The 15,513-nt window shown below is 33.4% G+C and overlaps 3 protein-coding genes across 3 annotated transcripts in view; 2 read left to right on the plus strand and 1 right to left on the minus strand.

The window, feature by feature from the left end:
• Positions 1–2,156, minus strand: part of LOC102602619 (auxin-binding protein T85) — a 3,379-nt gene extending 1,223 nt beyond the window's left edge. The window contains exons 1-4 of the mRNA XM_006352729.2: positions 1,968–2,156; positions 1,486–1,592; positions 1,090–1,293; positions 380–447 (exon numbers count right to left, since the gene is read on the minus strand). Coding sequence (XP_006352791.1) covers positions 380–447; positions 1,090–1,293; positions 1,486–1,592; positions 1,968–2,088 — 500 coding nt within the window. The 5' untranslated portion in view covers positions 2,089–2,156. The remainder of the gene's footprint in view (positions 1–379; positions 448–1,089; positions 1,294–1,485; positions 1,593–1,967) is intronic.
• Positions 2,157–4,918: 2,762 nt separating this feature from the next.
• Positions 4,919–6,044, plus strand: LOC102602958 (methyl-CpG-binding domain-containing protein 4-like). The gene is made up of 2 exons (XM_006352730.2): positions 4,919–5,085; positions 5,313–6,044. The coding sequence occupies exons 1-2, from the start codon at positions 5,056–5,058 to the stop codon at positions 5,799–5,801; spliced, it is 519 nt and encodes a 172-aa protein (XP_006352792.1). The 5' UTR covers positions 4,919–5,055; the 3' UTR covers positions 5,802–6,044.
• Positions 6,045–8,875: 2,831 nt separating this feature from the next.
• LOC102603297 (histidine-containing phosphotransfer protein 1-like) lies at positions 8,876–13,072 on the plus strand. The gene is made up of 6 exons (XM_006352731.2): positions 8,876–9,065; positions 9,172–9,302; positions 9,396–9,464; positions 9,717–9,788; positions 11,999–12,071; positions 12,674–13,072. The coding sequence occupies exons 1-6, from the start codon at positions 9,003–9,005 to the stop codon at positions 12,722–12,724; spliced, it is 459 nt and encodes a 152-aa protein (XP_006352793.1). The 5' UTR covers positions 8,876–9,002; the 3' UTR covers positions 12,725–13,072.
• Positions 13,073–15,513: the final 2,441 nt, after the last annotated feature.

Here is a 15,513-nt window from a genome sequence, read left to right on the forward strand (position 1 = left end):
TGCCGCTATGGCCCCCCTCCCCCCCCCCCCCCCCCCCCTCTTGTTTATTGTTTTCCTGGAAGAAGGGTTACACAATGGGATACATGTTGACAAGAACAAACATCAAAGTTTAAAAACTTATGGTAAATCATAGGAAACACAGAGTGTAACTGCATCAGAACAACTCCCGATTCAACTCTTATGAAGTCCAACTGTCCAAGTACTGATCCTTATCAGGAGATGAAACTGATATGGAGTTTTTCATCGTGGGGAGAGTATAGAAACAAAAATATGAAAGTAAGAAGGTTAACAAAAAATACTAAGCATAGACAAACTGATGGTATATGATAATCTGTGCAATGGTGGACTGGAAGTTTATTGTTCAACACATGTTACTTACACTTTCACTGGAGGACGAGATATAACAACTAAAACTTGTAGATCTTCATGTTCACCAGTGTTCCACACCTGTAATTACAAAAATAAAAGCATACTTCCGGTCACACGTGCATAGAGAAGAAGCCTAATTTAAAAAGTTGTAATACGATTGACCTATGAGCTCAGTTGAGGTTTTGTGACTGCAAAAGCAGCACTGGTATAGGTCTTTAAACACGCTATATTAGCAATTTTGTCTTAACTCAAGGCATGCATCTAGGATGACTAATGCAAACTACTTGGGCTTTTACCAATGACAGATGGCTGGGAGAAGTAGACCAATTATCAGATTCATCCACCACAAACAGAAAGAGCATGGAAAGATGAAGAAAAGCAAGTACATTAGCCATGAGGGGGATAGAGCATATCTCACACATAAAGAAATTATGAAGTGGAGACAAAGATTATCCTAGAAACCTGGTAAAATATTGACCGACTTAATTCTTAAATCTTAAATCCTTTCAACAATTAATTAGTCAACTGATTGATTATGATTCAAGAAGTAAAAGTTAGAAACCCCTGTAAGTGTTTTTATCTACAAAACTAGATGCAACATTAAGAATGTATCAGCTCAAAGTTTTCTTTATCAAGTTATTGAACTCTATTTAACATCTTGCAGGAATAATTTTAAGCACAAGTATGATAGAGAAAAAAGAGTTCAAGGCAGAATGATACCTGGTGAACATCATTAACAGGGATATGAAAGGTGCTATTAGGGAATATATGAAACTCCTGTGGGTTTCCTGGGTACTTTGAATGTGAACTAGGAGCAAGATAGAGAGTGCCTTGACCCTTCAAGACGACAAAAACTTCTTCACATGAGTGCCTGTGGATTGGTGTGCGAGATCCAGGGGCAAATGTTTGAAGCCACACCTCTATCTATTCATGAAACAACAGTGATGAAACCAAAGTAAATTGCAACAGTCAAAACCAAATAGTCAATATTTACTATCAATCAACTTCATTTCAATCTCAAATTAGATAGAACTGGCTATATAAATCCTTTCTATCTCTATTCTATTCAGGTCAGCGAATATCGTCAAAATTAAGAAACTGCAAGCAGAATAGCACCTCTTTCATGCCGTGCAAGACTGAACCTGCAATTGTAGTGTGAGATAAACCTGACCTCCCGTAGTTGTGTTGTGGAAGCTCGCTAATATTCTTCACGATTGGTAGTCCTGGAAAATGAGGAAAATCACAGCTTCTATACTCTAACCAGGATAGAAAATTTTGCTCATAAAATGAAAACGTTAATTAATTTCTTTACAGTTCAAAATAATTCAGCATATTATCAATCAATCATTGGAATTTCAGTCAAAGGAACCAATAACTTGTTTCTTCTAGAATCAACTAATCCAAATCAGCTTCTAAGCTCCCCAGAATTTCCTCCAATAGGAAATTTTCCCTAACTTGAAGGCAGAAGCATGATTTTAAATTAGTGAGAACAGAATATCAGTGCATTGCATCCACTAAACTACTAGTTAGTGAAAATTTATAACAATACATATCAAATTTTCTCATACACATACAGAAGAAATGATGAGAAGACTTGCCATTAATTGAGCAAGGAGAAGCTTCGGCTGTGGCGAACCACAAAAGAGAAACTAGTATGACGACGCCATGGCGGATCATTATCGCGCCATCAGTCTGAAAACTGGAAACTCCACTTTTCATCACCGTACCGTCGTTTCGAGAAAACGTCCAGAAAGATCCACTAGGGATGAACGGTGAATTTTACATTCTAGTTTATAAGAGATTCGAGAACTGATTTTACTGAAATGTCCCCATTTAGGTTTTAGTTGGAGTGTTTTTTTAAGTGGAAAAAGGGTTATATTTATTTTTTCAATCAAAGGTTACTTATAATATTAAAGATTAGAGTTAATAACTTTGATGGTCACTCAAGTATCAACTCTTTTCACAGAAAGTCACTCAACTTCCATTTTTAACTCAAAAGTCACTCAACACTTTTTTCACAGAAAGTCACTCAACTTTCATTTTTAATTCAAAAGTCACTCAATTATGACTTGTTTGCATAGAAAGTCACTCAGCCTATTTTATTATTATTTTTCACTAAAATTTGCTACTATGGAATTTTTATTTTTAACCAAAATTTTAAAAATCAAATACATATCCATTTAATGACCTGCCTCATTTAACCCGATCCGCTAAAAATATGATATTAAACTTTTTATTTTATCATTAGTTCCCCAAATCATTCTATTGTCTCTTTTTTCTCCTAGCGTTCTTCTTCTCTTTTTTTTTTCTTTTTTTTTTTCAACTTTTTAAAAACTTTAGCTGTCTGTATATTTAACAGGCCATTTTGAGGGCTTGTATTTGTTTTTAGAGTTTAAAAAAAGTTTTTAAAAAGTAAAAAAAAAGAAAAATGAGACAAGAGAGAATGATTTGGGGAATTAATGATAAAATAAAAAGTTCAATATCATATTTTTAGCGGGTCGGATTAAATGAGGTGGGTCACTAGATGGTTTAAATGGTTATGTTTTTTATTTTTAAAATTTTGGTTAAAAATAAAAATTCCATATCAACAAATTTTAGTGAAAAAAAATAATAAAATAGGTTGAGTGACTTTTTATGCAAAGAAGTCATAGTTGAGTGACTTTTGAGTTAAAAATGAAAGTTGAGTGACTTTCTGTGAAAAGAGTTGATAGTTGAGTGACCATCAAAATTATTAACTCTTAAAGATTAATGGGTTCTCCGCCCGCGGACAATGATAGGTCATTATTACTAATTTGTGTCACATTTCGATCCCGGATAATACAAAGTGGTTCATTACTAACCCTAGTAAAGTTAGTTCCTAGTACATTCGCATTTACTTTCTTCTATGCCTATATTTGTGTTGTAGTTAAAATGGTGGGTTGGTCAAAAACGTCATTCTTCACTCAAAGCCTATCTGTCATTCCATTTTATTAACAATACGTACATGCTCCGTCTTTGTGATTTCTAACTTTGCCATCAAGAACCTGCATTCAACAATCAGATCATCATAGATTAGCATTTTAATAGCTTCAGATGAGCCAAAATTTATTTCTATAAGGCTAAGGTTGTGCTCTACTGGTAGTGCCATGCCCTTTCGCATGGCTTGGAGTTCAGCTCTAATAGGGTTTGTAAGTGGCGTGTGTTCGGTGAAGCCCACCACCCAACTCGAAAAAAGGTTATATTTATTGTTACTCTCAGTGGCAGAGCCAGGAATTTCACGAAGAGGGTCCAAAAATTAAACAACAAAAGCTCTTTTTAAAAAGGGAAAAAAATTGTTCCAAGTCATGAGATTTAAACACGCGAGCACTGACTCATTAAAGATGTCTAAACACACATTCAAGACATCTTAAACCACTAGGCTATAACAACCTATTATGTCAAGAATGTCCAAAATATGTTATTTAATCACTTCATGTATCATTTTACTTGTATATGCGGTATTTTTTTCCGACGAAGGATCTGGCATACATGTGCCTACGCCATTGGTTACTCCTTACACTCTCACAAAAAAAGTTTTATATATGTATATATATTCTTTTTAGCTTTAGTTGTATTTTTTATATATATTTGGCTCCAATTTTAGATACATATTTATCGTTGAATAGTTAAGCTTCAAGTCCTCACTCTTATTATTGTATGTGGCACCTACATGTATATATATTTTTTTCCAATAAAAAATTGCTCTTAATTTAATTCTTCTATCCATCTAATTTTTTATCCTACCAATCTAACCCATTAATTCAACTCCTAATATCATTTTTCATCGTCACTTTAAAGAAGAAGAAACATTGATAGACGATAGAGAGAGCTAGTACTGTGTCATTTTCAAGATTCACAAAAATGCATCCGTCCAGTGATAATAAAATTTGATAATGGACGCTGTCAAAACCATCAATTTCAATTTTTTTTTATGGTTACATGAATTCTCAATCATTGAAAGTTGTTATAATTTTTATGTATGTAAAAAAAAATTATCACGATCAAGTTGATGTTCAGTGCACCACTTATAATATAACTTATAGTCCTATACAATGCATGAATATTAAGAATAATTGACGAGGCAAATATTCGAGAGAGAAAAAAATGTGAGAAAATTTCAAAACGTTAAATATAAAATAGGTGCAAAATCAATATTATAGTTACTATAGCGAAAAGGGCTATAAAATTTTAAAAATAGGGCGAAATTCATTGTTGACAAAACAATCACATTCGATTAAATAATCTCAAGACACTTTTAGTAAGCCCAAAACAACAACTATATAATAATCATTTGCAAAGCTATGTATGAAGATTGATTAAAAAAAAGGGGATTAAATTAGAGAATCCTAAATTAGTAAGGACCAAGAGCAACTATATTTAGTGCAATAATAATCATTTGCAAAGCGCATGATTGGAAAAAAGGGATTAAATTAGAGAATCGTAAATTAGTAAGGACCAAGAACAACTATATTTAGTGCAATAATAATCATTTGCAAAGCGCAGGATTGGAAAAAAGGGATTAAATTAGACAATCCTAAATTAGTAAGGACCCTACTCTGTAAATTTCATACGTCTGGGCGACAGATGCTATGTAAAAGTAAAACCAAAGCAGGTGTCCATTTTGGATAGTTACACAGTCAGTTGCTCGTCGATTGATTGCTCTCAGAAATGGCGAAAGATTCTCCAAAAACTCCCAAGGTAAATTTTCGAATGAACAATTAATCTTTATACTTGTCTGTTGATTTGCTGTTTTGAAATTACTTATAGAAAAAGATACGGCTAGTTGTAGTTTTTGCAGTAAAAAAAAATAGAGATCTGGAATGTCATGTCGCCTGATTTTTTTTGGTAGAAAAAATTCTGCTTTGTAGAATGATTCCGATGGCTATTCTAGGTTTTGATTAGAGAGGTACTTTATTTTGTGACAGACGTCGTCGTCGAGGTCCGCAACGAATCCATCAGTGAGCGTGTGGGCAGCACAATGTGAAAAATGCTTGAAATGGAGGAGGATTGCGACACAGGAAGAATTTGAGGAAATCAGAAGTAGGTTTACTGAAGAACCCTTTAACTGCCACAACCAACCCAATGCTTCTTGTGATGACCCTACAGATATTGAGTACGATTCTTCTCGAACTTGGGCTATTGACAAGCCCAATCTGCCTAAAACCCCATCTGGGTTTAAGAGAGAATTGTACCTGAGGAGAGATTACTCTAAGATGGATGCTTATTATTTCACTCCTTCAGGGAAGAAACTCAGATCCTTTACTGAAGTAACTACTTTTCTTCAACAAAATCCCGACTTCAGTGACGTTAAACCCTCAGATTTCAGCTTTACCAGCCCCAAAGTTATGATTGATACCATACCCTCTACCGCTCTTCTTGCCAACTCTCACAAGAAGGGTGCAGCTAGTAGGTAGCACTAAATGAGTGCAGTGCGTCCATGGATGGAGCTGGAGTTGTTCATATGCTTAGTAGATGCAGTGTTTAGACTTTAGAGTCTTGGTAATCTTAAAGGCTCAACTTATTCGCCATGTATTTTTGTTATTTTCCATCTCTTTTTTATGCAAAATACATCTCTACTGCTCAATTCACTTTTTGTGGTGATGGTTTTGATTTGACCTTAAAGCTGTGAAGAAAGGAAAATTTGTTAGCCTTCTTTACTTTGATTTAGCTGCTAACTTGACTTCCCTTTCCTTCCCATTCGATTCTAACATAGGATAGCAGCTTTGAAGTTTTGCTTATTTCCTTTCTATATATGCTTGCCCCGTATAAAAAGTATATCTTTGGTTGACCAAAAGAGAATGCACATTCATTTGATGCTGATCCTTGTGGATCAAATGGCAAACTGGACAGGACCTGCATGACCGGTCTATATGCCAAAGTACCAGTGAAATAGCGCCCAATAATATGAATTGCCTCATGTTGTTGTAAAATAGAAACTATGCGTGCTTGTGTTAGCTGTTCATACCGATGTATAGCCTAAAGAGGATGGATTTAGGTTGGGGAGTTGGTTTTTGAGTTGCATAAATGGGTATTGCTTCGGGGGTCAATCCATTCACATGGAATAAAGGAATGTGTCGGAATATGAGGTTGTGTTAGTTATGATTCATTGTTAACCTACCAATATAGGGTTTATATTTATTTGTTTGTGACTGGGATGAATGAGGTTACCTGGGTAAGAAGAGGATGAGGTGATTTTCTCTTCCACGTTGGCATTTATAGAATTTAAATTATTATTATTAATCGTTTTATAATTAGAAGGGTCAATTATCTTATGATTTGATAGTGGAATGGCCCCTATGCTATGTTGTGTGGACTCTTCACTTTTGATGTTGCACCCGTGTTGGATTATCCAAAAATACACTACTTTTGGAGAATCCGACACGTACCTGCGGACATTTTTGAAGAGTTGAGCAACATAGCCCCTATGTTAGTAGATAAAATTGTAGGGTTCATATATGAATTACATACTAAAATATTTCAGGCAGTTTTTTGTTCTATTGTATGTAGAGTAGGGGTCTCTGAGGTTCCAGTAAGGGCCAAGATAGGTTTAGTAGGGTCTGGGTAGGCTTTTGGCCCACCGCCATTAGAGATAACAGATCAGAAGAGTTTTTTAAAATAATGATGTCATTCTGGTGTTATCATCGCTGTGCAAGGTCTTGTTCTGAGGTTTTGGAGAATCAGTAGTAGTAGTTTCGTCAATCTGGGGTTTGATATGTGTTTGTTTGCTTACAATATGTTAAGATTTTAGTTTCTAAGAACTTACATATGGTAGCATGAAAAAGTTTGACGTTTATATCTCCAATTTTCTGAGAGTTGATATTTGTCTCCGATTTATGGTATCTCCTTTTGGTGGTATGTCACGTTGTTCTGTTCTTCTTGTTAAAGGTGACTGTCTGCCAGTCCTCCTTCAGATTCTGCATTTCCTGTTGGTCCATGGACTTGAGGTTATTTGCTCTGGCTTTTTGGTCTCTATATTTTCTCTATATGTGCAGTTATGCTGAGTATGTCCAATTCTACCACAGGCAAGGTAGAGTATGTCTGCCCCTTGATAAATTATCTCTTGTATAAGTTATTTATAGGGACTTTGATGCAGATATGTGCGTGCATACATGAATTTTGACCCAATTTTTGCCAGAATTGTAGAGTCGTAGTATGTATTCTGTTGGTAGTTCGGTAATCTAATCTTAGATAGGTGAGTATGTTTTCATTAGCTACAAAGCTTGGCTGTCATTTTGTTTTTAATTATAGGAAAATCAAGGCCCATTTTGAAGGGTTTTAACATGTCGTATTAGTATGATTTCCACAAAACAGTCAATCGTCTTTTTAGATAGATATTCATGGCTCATCATTAATTTGATAATGATCGAAAGGCCCGTGACTATCTTATCATTAGACAATAAATAGGAGTATTAAGCTTCTTTCCTCTGTGATGTGTAAATCGGTACCCAATGGCAGGCAGCAAATCAGAATATTGGTATACAGTAAATGGTATGTTTTTCTGTCTGGGTTAGAATTTCGGTAGTTATTTGATCTATGACTATCATCATATATATTATCTAGTGAATTTCGGTGTTGACTGATTGATACTATTAATCTTGTTTGATCAAGACGGAGATGACCCATTTTTAATAGAATAGATATACATCTTTTAAGTAGTATAGTAACTTTTGTTATTTTATTTTAATTTAAAATACTTCTTCATCTCCAATACAAATTGAAAAACAATTGTATCCTTTTAGTTTACAAAGATATAATGAGTCTAATGCAAATTATGTTATGCACTAAGATAAAAACTTAATTTAGATTAAATAGAACAAAAGCAAAAACATCATTAATAGTTAGATGCTAGTAAAAAGTCATAGCAAATCTTACAACTACTTGTACAAAAACATAAGTATGTAACAATACGATATATTATGTTATGGTGAAGAGAAACATATAGCATGACAATATGATATTAAAATTGGCCTAACATTGAAACGAGTTTGAATTCATAGTCTATGTATTATTTGCTAGGATATTATTCCTAACTAATTTCCAAAATTGTTTGAATAGACTATGATTTTTCCAGTCAATCATGACTTTACAAAATCTCCCACTTACTTCCAACACTAATATTTGACCAAAAGTTATAGAGAAATTTCCATATATAACGATAATTTACTAAATGTAATAATGATTAGTTCAAAAATACAGTGGGATACATTGTATTCAAAGGCAAACGAAATATATTATATCTATATCATTATTCATTAGCTACAATATCCCCAATTAAAAATCACTTTTTTTTTTGGTCAATAACTAAGTAATATAGGTTATTGTCTTTAACTCCATATATTTATTCTAATAAAATAAAGTTAATTATCCAATTTTAGTTTCAATTTGATTGATTCTAGCGAAAAAGGAATTAAAGTAACTCATAGTTATTATTAGGACAAAAATGGAATTTCATTAATTTGTATTTTCGTAATATATTAACCATAATTTTTGTGCCGAGCATTGATTTGGTACATACTTATTAAAGTTGTTTGTTTATTGCAATTTAAAATTAGTATATGAAATCTGTAGATCTGCAATAAAGTTTGAGTTGGGAGAAGACAACCCCATCCCACATCATGGAAATAGTAGCCAAGTTGCAGAAACAGTTTATGGACTTCATTTCAGCTTTGTACCGTGAGGTGGTTTTCTTTCTTTCTTTTTTTTTACTGATTAGGGGATTTTTCTGATGTGAGTTTCGTTTTGCTTGCTCGTAAAACTCTTTTTTTCTTTTTTCCTTTTCAAAAGAGATTCTTGGATGATCAGTTTCTTCAGCTTCAGAAATTGCAAGATGAGAGCAACCCAGATTTTGTTTTTGAAGTAGTTTCACTTTTCTTTGAAGATTCAGAAAAACTTATCAACAATCTGGCAGCAGCTCTGTGAGAAATAAATGTCTTTTTTTACTTTATTTTGTTGTTTACCTGAAATTGAAATATTGGATCATTAGTTTTTTTTTTTTTGGTCAATTGTAGTCAACAACAGGTTGTAGATTTTAAGCAAGTTGATTCCCATGTCCATCAGTTCAAGGGTAGCAGTTCCAGGTATCCAATTTTCCTTTTTAGGTTTTTGTCATTGACTAAACTACTTTAATTGATGCTTGAAGTTGTATCTTTTTTGGACTTTTTTGGATATTTTGTACACAAGTGATACATCTTGAGTGAATTTATTGTGATCAAAGATTTAACCTACTTATCTTTTATGCTATTCGAATTTAGGTAATTGAATGGAAGTCTTTTAGGAGTTAGTAGTATCCCGATTAATTGGTTGATCAGAATCTCTGTTATATTTTGCAGCATAGGTGCACAAAGAGTAAAGAATGCTTGTATGGCTTTCAAAACCTTCTGCGAAGAGAAGAACATTGAAGGGTGGGTATAGCTTGATGCTTTTACAATTTTTGCCTTACTCTATCTATCTGTATAAGGTTTTGGGTTTTCAGAAGATTTACATAAAAAGATTTGACTTTGTAGACATTTAGAAAAAATGTTGTTGGAAATTTTGTTTTTTACCATGTAAATCATATGTCATTGTGTTTTTGTTAATTCATTGGTGTATTGCGCATAGTGATAAAGGGGTTAATAGGTATCAATGCGTAGAAACATGATATTAGATTTACATACAGCCAACATCCAACGGTGTGTCCTTCTGGTCAATGAAGTGGGCTAAGAACCATGAGGTCTCCGGTTAAAATCCCAGTAGAGACAAAAACACTAGGTGTTTTCTTCCCACCCTAGACTTGAGAAACATAAGGTCTCAGGTGGCAGACATCCCGTGGAATTAGTCGAGGAGCACACAAGTTGGTCTAGACACACGATTATAAAAAATTAAAGATTTACCTATGATCATGTGGTATATTCTTGGTCGCACGCAAAATACGTCTATAGGGCATTTTCTAAGTCTGACGTTATTTGATACTAATATGGCTCTTCATTTACGAAGGTACATGTCTAGAACCTACCAATTTATCTTTTTCAGACATTTCTACTACATTAGAATTGCAATACCAATGTTGTCGTGTCTTGGTGGCCCCACCTCAAGCATCCTGATCTCTTTGTGTTTTGGCTCTCTTTTGGGACACCATTTACATAGTTCCAGTAACTAAACAAAATGAATCACGCCTTCTTGGAGTTCTATATATATAGTCACTGCAGAATAAAGAACAGAGGGATTTGAGCAGATGTTTCTGGTTAGTAAAAAAGATAAATTGGAGTCTAACATGCCACTCCATTCTTGTTCAACTCTTATGCTTGAAGTTATCAGATCACAATAATAGACCAGCTTCACTAGTGAGTCTCTAAATCTTCACAAAATTATTGTTGCCCCTTAGGAGGACACCAGTATGAACTGCCTCTGTGCAGAGATCTTTTCAAGTAGCATTTACATTTTTTTCTGCCTCAAATCTGCTTAAGTCTGCGTTGTTTTCCTAAGTATTTTGACTTCTCTTTCTTCACAGTTTGAACATGAAAGGCCAATTTAATTGAAGCATCTCTTAGTAAAATCTGGATTCATTTTTTTAATGACCTCACTTAATTAGCTAGAAAAGATCTGCCCTAACACTTAAAGATGACGTGGATTACCATACCTGCTGGCATATGGTGGAGTATTTGGAAGGATATGAATAGAAGATGTGTTGATGGACACAAGATCTCAATCTTGAAAGTCAAATCTGATTGTATTTTTACAGTTTCTTCCTAGTGTAAAATGGATATAATTGAGGATGATGAAACCCTGTTGGCTGTTACAGTTCATATATACTTTTGTGTAGATAGCAGCCAGGGGTAACCTTTCTTTTGCTCTTTTATGGATGTAACCACAGCACTTCCTTAGTGCTAGTTTTGATATCAGTTATACTTTAACATTTCTTAGTGTTTATTACTATTTGTTGCTTCGTTTGTTTTGTATCCTGTTATTTTGCAATCTTATATACTTACACTCTGCTGCACTTTTTTTTTTGATCCGAGTCTTTATCGGAAACAACCTCCCTACCCCGTAAAGGTAGGAGTAAGGTATGCATACATCATATCCTTCCCATACCCCACTTGTGGGATTACACTGGTATGTTGTTGTATTTCTCCAAAAAAAAAAAATTGAAAATCTAGCATTTCCAGTTGTGTTATAGTATTATATTGGATGAACTATTGTTCTTTTATACTTGCCATTCTCAGCCAAAGAAAAAGTATATTGGAAAAACTATTGAAAATACATGTATCAACTGTTGTGTAAATACATACGGAAGTAACATAAGTCAGCTAGTAAGACCATATAGCTGTGGCGTGGGTATCTAGAATAGTAATAGGTATTACTTTTTGATTAACTTTCCTCATAGGAACTTTCAAACTCTATGAGATAACATAAAAGCTAAAGCCTTTAATTTATTAATTGCTTTCAAACATGGAATATCTAATCGGAAAATGGTAGTAAGAAACAACGAGCCCCATATTGCAACCTTGGTTAATTTGGGATTCAAGCCTTCATACTGTCTTGTTATTGTGTGGTGCATCTAAGTTTGATTTTTGAGTTGTACCCATGAGACTCCACTCTTATTTATCTTTGTACATTATTTTATCTCCTAGTGCAGGTGTGTGCAATGTCTGCAGCAGGTGAAACATGAATATTTTCTTGTGAAGAACAAACTTGAAACCTTGATGAGGGTAAGTACTCTTCTACAAATGCTTGGGATTTCCAAGTCTAAGTACCATACTGTTGAAGAAAATGCTACTTAGTACATGATGCTTAAATTTCAATGAGTCAAGTGTGGGGATTCTGATACTCAACCAATTTAGATCTTTCACAAATTATTTCGCGATAAAGTTTGACAGGATGTGTTATAGGTCATAGTCATAGTATTTGACAAGCAATACCTAGAGGCTGGTGTTTGATAATGAAACAGCCCTCTCAGCATCTCCTCATTTGATTTAACCTTTTCCACTCAAGTAATGTTGGAGTCCTTAATTTCCTAGCAAGACATTTTTTATGTTTTCTGCTCATAACTACTTTAAAAAATAAGTTTTCTTGTCACTTCCTTTTACCTGTTTAAAGCCAGGTTTCTGACATTGAATTCTCTTCCATGATTAGACTTCATTAAAAACTTTTTATTCCCTGAAGTCTTACATTTTTCCCAATAAGTTAAAGCTTTTGGCACCTTGTCTTTGACTATGTCCAATACATCAATAGTTATTTAATGAAAAGATTTTTCTTTTTCTTCCAAAGTCTGTAAAATCAGCTAAATTGCAGCTTGTTTATAAAATTGCAGCTGGAGAAGCAAATCTTGGCGGCTGGTGGTAGGATTCCTGACCTGTCATAGGTGCTAATGATTTGAAATCCACATTCTGAGGCAAAGAGAGTAGAGAGAAAAGTTGGCAGTACAGATGAGTTTCAAGATTTCATGAGCTTCTTTGATTGCTGGATTCTAATAGTTGTAGATGCAAAGAATTTCCATGTGAATAACAGGTCTCCTACATCAAAATTCCTTTCACCTTTTAGGTGTTGAACTATTTATACTATTCTAGTTGTTGAACTTTTTTACCCTTCAATAGTTTATCTCAATTCACTTGATATGCACTACTGTAGCCAGCCATTATTAAGTAGTAGAACTTTTCACCTTGTTACGTAGTAGTATTATATTGTAAATGACACATGGAAGTTTGTTTGACTGATGTGTGTACGTAGTTTCAATAAATCAGCTTTCATAAACAAGTTGTAGCCAACTCGAGTGTCCAAAGGCGGAACCAGACTAGCAGATTCAGAATGAATGATATTTTATTAGATGTATAAAATTTAAAATCTTTTCGTATACATATACGTGGTTTGAGTGGGAAAACATCAGAATTCCCCACATTGGGTCTCATCTTGGTGTGTCATCCATCTTTTGAAATCGAGTTAAGCTCAAGGTCCATTATCACTCATTTTAGTTCTTGGTGTTGGACCTCCATGTTATGTTAGTACGAGTGTGCAAGAGATGTCGATCAGAGCTTCCAACATTTATTATCAATTTGATTTTGAATAATGTTGACTGATTTTTGAGATTGAGTTAAGATGTGTTGAGTAATGAATTCAGTTGCGCTCGCGGTGCCGTATAGTTGGATGAAAGAGACGTGAGATGTGTAAGTTCCATAAATGCGCACATTCTGTTTTGTCTTGCTTTACACTCTGTTTGGTGTCTGTACATAGTAGTAGTAGTAGGCAGAATTGGTCATCTTAAATTTAATTTACTGCAAAAACGCCCACGGTTGTTGGGGTTGGTGCAATCTTAATTCTTAACACACATTATATATTTTGAAAATGAATGAAGGGTATGGTAACATGAATCATCATATAATATGCAACTTTTCGATACGAGTCAAGCATCTCTTTTAACAATCATCCTCTATAATAACACTTCAATAAAGGGCCAAGTTTTTTTATTTTCTAAAATATATTTTCAAGTCATGTTCTCTATACCAACTTTCATTTGTTCATTTAGGTAACACCATTATGTAATGATGGGAAAATTAAGTGGGTGGCCTTCGTATATAATACTCCACTACATTATATTTGTTGAAACTTAAAGATGACTACTCCATCAATAACACAACATTTTCTGATAGAAATACTCATTCACAATCGACCAAATGATTTCCTATACCTAAAATCATCATACAAAATATTAGAATGTGTTTTCTTCAGAGTTAGTACCTCAGATGGTCACTTAACTATGCACTATTCTCTCAAAAAGTCACTCAACTTTCAATTTTAACTCAAAAGTCACTAAACTATGCATTTCTCTCTCAATAAGTCACTCAACTTTGAATTTTAACTCAAAAGTCACTCAATTATCCACTCTTCTCTCAGAAAGTCACTCAATCTATTTAATTGTTTTATTAATTAAAATTTGATGATATTAATTGTTTATATAACAAACCAAAATTTAAAAAAAATAAAAAATACCATTTAAACCATTTAGTGATCCACCCACCTAACCCGACCCATTAAAAAATATAATATAACCAATTTTATTTTACCCTTAATCCTAAATTATTCCCTCTCTTTCTCCTCAACATAAATTATTTACCCGTCTTTCATTTCTTTTTGAAAAATAAAAATTAGAAATAAGGCAAAGAAACACATCTAAGTTATGATGAAATTATCGACTACACACTTGAATTATGCAGGTGGTCTATAATCCGTTGAACTTATAATTTTTCGTATTTTTTTACCTCTTCAATTAATTACCTTAGTAAAGAAAAAAAGGGTACGACACAATTAGTGTAACACACACTTACAATCTTATTGTTTGGTGCAATCTTAATAGAAATGTATTTGATCATCTCCATAACTGTGTAAACCTTACAGATATTCATGCTCTAGTTGCTGAACTTGTTATTTAACTGCTCATAAAATAGAGGGAATAATTTAAGATTAAGGGCAAAATAAAATGGGTCATATTATATTTTTTAATGGGTCGGGTTAGGTGGGTGGATCACTAAATGATTTAAATGATATTTTTTATTTTTTAAAATTTTGGTTGTTATATAAACAATTAATATCAGCAAATTTTAATTAAAAAAACAATTATATAGATTGAGCGACTTTTTGAGGAAAGAGTGGATAGTTGAGTGACTTTTGAGTTAAAATTCAAAGCTGAGTGACTTTATGAGAAAGAAGTGCATAGTTGAGTGACTTTTGAGTTAAAATTGAAAGTTGAGTGACTTTCTGAGAGAATAGTGCATAGTTGAGTGACCATCTGAGGTATTAACTCGTTTTATTCATGTATTCATTTTAGGGTTCAGGGTTATAGGACAAAGATATTAAGTAATTTGTAATTAATGGACTATAAAATCATATATTCCATTTATGTACTATTTATTAATTCTCTTAGTTTTTTCATGCATGTGTTTTTAATTCTTCTTAATGAAAATTCTAATTTTGTCATGGACATTAATATTATGTGAAATACACTCTCTTTACGATACAAATAAAAATAGCGGGGTTGATCATCAAAGAAAATAAATTTGGTAAAGGTAATAATCTCTTTGCGATCAGCAAAAGGAAATGCAATATTGTGTATGTTACGTATTTCTTTTTCTTTTTTTCTTGTAAAGCATAAGCAATATA

The sequence above is a fragment of the Solanum tuberosum genome, unplaced genomic scaffold (assembly GCF_000226075.1).
Source record: "Solanum tuberosum cultivar DM 1-3 516 R44 unplaced genomic scaffold, SolTub_3.0 scf00150, whole genome shotgun sequence".
Taxonomy (NCBI): domain Eukaryota; kingdom Viridiplantae; phylum Streptophyta; class Magnoliopsida; order Solanales; family Solanaceae; genus Solanum; species Solanum tuberosum.